The 6000-nt window shown below is 31.6% G+C and overlaps 1 protein-coding gene across 1 annotated transcript; it reads left to right on the top strand.

The window, feature by feature from the left end:
* The first annotated feature begins 5181 nt into the window (after positions 1-5181).
* Positions 5182-6000, top strand: LOC108995293. The gene has a single exon (XM_018970827.1). It carries the CDS (start codon positions 5182-5184, stop codon positions 5998-6000), a length of 819 nt encoding a protein of 272 aa, XP_018826372.1.

Genomic DNA, 6000 nt, shown 5'->3' with positions numbered 1-6000 from the left:
ACTGGACTTATACGGAGCAGTTAGGGGAAAATGATAAAGATTTGACACTGTTATCCCATCACACACACAGCGAGTAATCTTATAAATTACGTTCATATCATATTTTCATCAAATCTTATAAAATGATTTTTACACCAGTTAAGAAAAACAAAATAAAAAACAAAAAATAAAAGCAGGTGTAGGAATGATAAATAGATTTTTTTTTTCTTATAAAATATGACATTTTTCAAAAATTAATAGGTAATATCACCTTATCATAATAGAATAAAAGTAGGATAAAAATGCAGTTTATAAAAGTTTTTCATAGTTAATGATATGGTATGGAAAAGATTTTCTTAGTGACTTGTTTATTAACTAGCAGTTGGCAACGTCCAAGGGACGTTTGCTTTTTTTTTTTTAAAAAAAATATTTATGATGATTAAAAAAATATATGAAAATAAAGAAAATAAAAATAAAAAAATGAAATATACATTCAAGACATATTTTCGGACTACTTTTTCGTTAATTGTAGCAGTTCTTTTTAGTTAATTAAGAATATTATCATATTTAAATTATGTTAAAACTCTAATTATTTATATAGTTATACTTTTTTAAAAATATTTAACAAAATTTGATTATTTATTTAATGATGAAATATTAGTATTTTATAAATTAAATTTGATAATTTATTTATGATATGATATTTATATGTTAATTATCTTTTTTAAATTAATTTAAATCAGTATTTAAATTTTTACCATTTGATCAAACTTGGTTATTTTGAAATTAGTGGTATTTGTGTAAAATTCTGTATGGTGTAAAATTTTCTAATTGATAAAAAAAAGTACGTTTGCCACATCTGTCAAATTGAAGAAAAAAATAAAGTGTAATTTCGAATATTAAAATAGTCTAATGTATAAGAATAAAATTATTATTTATTTATGTTCATCGTTTATTATGAAATTTAAATTATATGAAAAATTTAAATTAATTAGATAGTTTTTTTCTCTTAAAAATGTATAATAAAATTTCATCATTTATTTAATGATAAAAAATTAGTATTTTATAAATTAAAGTTGATTTTTAGTGTATGAATAATAAATAGTAATAAGATATGCGAAAAAAACATGTGAAGAAAAAAAAAACAGCTTCTTTATTGTTCATTTAAAACTCAAAAATCAACATTTTTTTCCACTTTTTCTTTCTTCCTCTCTCTCATTTCCTATGCACGATTGCGGTATTACGTCGCACATTGGCATTTACACGGATAAAAAAAAAAAAAAACTCTTTACGGTTCATTATTGTTCATCATATTATTGATAAATAGTAATAATATATGCGAAAAAAAAAACTAATTTACTGTTCATTACTGTTGAGATGAACAGTATACTTATAGATGCTTTTAAGTATAGGCATGCAGATTTATCTAGAATAAAGATTAAGTGTAGATTATGTTGTTTACACTTATGCCCTTTAATACAACATTCTATTTAAGGATATTAAAAACAGATTCACACAAAATTAAATTCACAAAACTATAATTTGGTGGTTGTCTACCTTGAAGGGGTGATCCAACTACTCGAATTTGGGGTGACGGGATACACCCCAAATGGAGTGTTTGGGGGCACCGCGGAGCCAAGGTAGCAAGATCCTTTCCGATTGCGGTGTTCTATTATCATAGACAACCCTTAGGGTAATTCTAAATTTTTCATTTTCTTTAAAATTTTATATATTTTAGAAAAATGTTGTGGTATATTGTTTAAAAAAACTTGTAGTCTTTAGTTAGCAATTTGTGATTAAAGGGTGTAAAAGTACAAAACTAAGTTTTACACCACATTTTAACAGTAGGGAGATTTGGATTCCACAAAGTTCAAAAGGATAAGGTGAGAGAGAAAGAGATAGACGCGTTAAATGTGTCATACAATATTTATTGAGTAATGTTACATATAGTCGTAGAATGTGTAAGTACCATGCAGTCGTTTTGAAAAAAAGTGAGATCTATTATTAAAAAATTAATTTATGTTCATGTGGATCTCATATTTATTCACTTTTTTTAAAGTGATTGTGCGGCCCTTGCACACTCACGACTACAAATATCATTTCTCATATTTATTTAACATTTAATATTGTTCTCATATTTATTTAACATTTAATATTGTTCAAGAAATTCATTGTGATAATTATAAATGCTTTCAGGTCCATATTATGTGTCTTTCTCTCGAAACTTAAATCCTAAGAGTTTGAGTAAAAATTCTAGATTATTTGAAACTTAGGAGTGGCTCTCTTTATTCATTCTAGTTAATAGGTGATTTGAATTAATCACTGCTGCTGATGGTTTAAACTTAGAGAATAAATTATAATCGGTGTCTCCTATAAAAGCTTATTATCGGAGACCAATGGGGACATGCCACGTACAGGATTTATGAAGACAATGACCTCTCTGTGCTGTAGGGGATTATTTGTTCATACCCCCACCCTCTCTCTCTCTCTCTCTCTCTCTCTCTCTCTCTCTCTCTCTCTCTCTCTCTCTCTCTCTCTCTCTCTCTCCTTCACTAAAATCCTAACCAAAATCTAAAAGTAAAATAGTCTACTCCTACTAAGTTGAAATATTTAGCTCGACATCACGTTTACGTCCGTGATTGACTGCTTGTGGCTGGAGAATAACACAGAAGATGTTGATCTCGAATTTTGACTTGCTTTTCTTTTCCTCTTCTTCTTCCATTGTTGAAGGAATATACAAACACTCTTGCATCTTCTGTCAAGTACTGTCCTTTTGGCTTGTCACCTTTATAAATTTGTTTTTTAGTATTTTTTTGGCCTTGACCTTGACCTTTTATTGCTTCAATGAGCAGGGGTAGATAGCCCAATTTTTATTGCTTCACTTGCAAATTATCCACTAAGCATCGATTTTACTGGAAAAAAAATTATAACGGGTCTTTTCTTTTTCTTCTTCTTTTTTTGAGTTTCTTTTTCTCTCATTTTTTTTTTATGGGATTTGAATGCATCTATAGTCAAAGATGCATATATCAGTGATGGGGATCCAAAATTTAATTAAATAGAAAAATGAAAGGCTCGGATGTTGCTGTCTTTAGGCATCAAATAAGCTGAGAAGTTGGAAAAAATCTCAGTTTGTTGTAGCCTTTGCAGTATCCGCTTGGATCCTCAATGTGAACTACCCAGATATTGAGGTCCTGTCGGAGAGAGAGGGAAGGAGAGAGATGTGATTTCGGGTTGGAGATTTCGTGAAGGAGACGGAAGGGGAGAGAGAGAGAGGGGGGGTGGGGGTATGCACAAAGGATCCTCTGCGGCGCTGAGAAGGCCGGTGTCTTCATAATCCCTTACGTGACATGTTTCTATTTGTCTCCGATAATAAGCCTTTGCAGGAGACACCGGCCCAAAGTGCTTCTCTTAAACTTAATATTATTGTTTAGATACGTGTGAAAGTTTTGAATTCTATAAGTTAATAATATTTTTCCATTTAATCTTTGATCATTAAAAACATAATGTAACAAAAAGAAGAAGAAGAGGAGGGCTATATATGATGGTCATATTATGTAAGGGAAGAATCGAAAGAACTTATTTTGTGTTTTGAACAACAAAACATACACGCTCTTATACACATACATAATTTCAAAAGCGTGAGATTTTACTCATACGAAGCCTTGCCATCCATTCCCTATTATATCATCAAAGATTCAAATTAAGGTATTGTTTGTATACAAAAATGGTTTCATCGCATTATTTTATCATTACAAATTTTTTAATTTTTCACTCAAAATATAATAAATAATTCAATTTTTTCAAATCTCAAACTAAAAATAATATTCTAACAATATTTTATTTAATTTTCAACTTTCATCTAAAACCATCTCATATCATCACACTATCCAAACGGGCATAAAAGTATAAACATAAAAGCTATTAATGAAGAAAAATGTGCAATTAAAACTAGTAATTTTAATTAATAATTCTTTAGCTTTCCCAATTCACGTATTTTCGGTATTTTCAAAGATTTTGTAAACAATGAACTCACAAGTATTGAGTTTAGAAAAAGCTAAAGTCAGAAAATTACAGACTCTCGATTTCTAAAGATATTCCGACATATTATAAAAAGAATCTTGGTCTTTATTCACTCAAGAAAAGAATTTTGTAATGTTTATAGTAAACTAGCATAAAAATTAAAGAGTATGAAGAGAGGGAAGATCAATGCCCATAATCATATTTTGGAAAAGAGAAATACTACAGTCACAAAGAGATTTCATAAAAATAAACTTATAAATTGATGTGATTTCATATGATACGTTATATCTACTTTATAATAAAAATAAATTTACAATCTAATGCATCACATTAAATTATGTTAATTTATAAATTTATTTTTATAAAAATTTTTTGTGACTAAAAAACATGTACAAATATTGACATTTTCTAAAAGCTTTATTTATATATAACGATTTAATATACGTTTTACCTAAGGAATTTGCTTTGGAATTTGGGAATTTGCTTAAATAGAACGCAATCTTGATTGGGCTTACCTAGGCAAAAAAAAACGTCGAATAGGGCTCATGAGATCTAGCACATACTTCGAAGCAACAAGATGGATCTTATGTTCTCTGCAACTCAAGGCAATTGCTGTTAATCGAATGGCTCTCTTAATAAAGTAGGAAATTGGAAATCATTTAAATAAAACCCACAAATATTTTCAAGAAAAATGACTCATAATAAATAACAGTACGAGCCACTAAGTTTATTGGAATTAAAGGATGACAATTCACAAACACTTGGAAGGCCACCAGACTAAACGTGGCATGATGATTTAATTCTTATTTAATGAGCTGTAAAATACAATTACTTTTTTACCATTCTGTTATTGATTTTCTGTGCTATAAATAGCAACTGTACATGACAAATGAATGCATAAGGAATTCCACTACTTCACTCTTCACGTTCTCTACTTTCTGTTATTCTGCTTTCCTGCATATGCTCGAGGTAGTTATTCCATCACTCATGCTGCAAATGCATCATTATTAACATGGTATCAGAGCAATGACAGAAAACACAGAATCCTCCAAACACTCCAAAAATGAAAACAACCCTCACCATCCCGCTAGCCCTTACTATATTCAACCTGGAGAAGGAGCCTCATCTCCCTTAGTCCCTGATTTGCTCACCACAGAAAATTACGTAACCTAGGCAAGAACAATGCGCAGGGCCCTCAACATCAAAAATAAACTTGGATTTATTGATGGTTCACTTACCAAACCAACAAACACTTCTGATCCTCTCATCGCACCATGGGAACGCTGCAATGACATGCTCATAGCCTGGATCCAACATTCAGTTAGCTCAGAACATCGATCAAGCATTGCGCATGCAGACACTGCCGAGAATGTTTGGAATGATCTTCGAGAAAGATTTTCCATCCAAAATGCTCCTCGGATTTTCCAAATCACAAAATCCATTTCATCTTCAACACAGGACACTGATTCCGTAAGCCAATATTATAATAAACTCAAAGTGTTCTGGGATGAACTCGAGATCTATGAACCTTTGCCCGCGTGCACTTGTGGAGCTATCAAAACGATGCTGGACTATACTCATCGCAACAAGGTAATGCAATTTCTTGTTGGCCTTGACGATTCTTACGACTCTGTTCGTGCGCAGATTTTATTGCATGATCCTCTTCCTGCACTCAATCGGGTCCTCTCCCTCGTTCAACAAGAAGAACGACGTCGCCAGTTGCATTCCGTACCTTCGCCTTTAGCTATGATTGCCAAGGGACCAGATCATCGCAACTCCACCTCAAACCGTAGAGAACGACTTTTCTGCTCCCATTGCAACATACCGGGCCACTCCCTGGAGCGTTGCTTCAAAGCAAACCCTCACCTCCCAGTGTGCTCACATTGCCATATACCTGGACATGTCAAAGATAAATGCTACCGATTGAATGGCTTTCCTCCTGGTCACAAAAACAACAACAACAAATTTAAATCCTCAGCTAATCAATCCTTCCCATGGTGA

The sequence above is a fragment of the Juglans regia genome, chromosome 7, assembly GCF_001411555.2.
Source record: "Juglans regia cultivar Chandler chromosome 7, Walnut 2.0, whole genome shotgun sequence".
Classification (NCBI taxonomy): Eukaryota; Viridiplantae; Streptophyta; class Magnoliopsida; order Fagales; family Juglandaceae; genus Juglans; species Juglans regia.
This window is presented reverse-complemented; position numbering and strand designations above follow the sequence as displayed.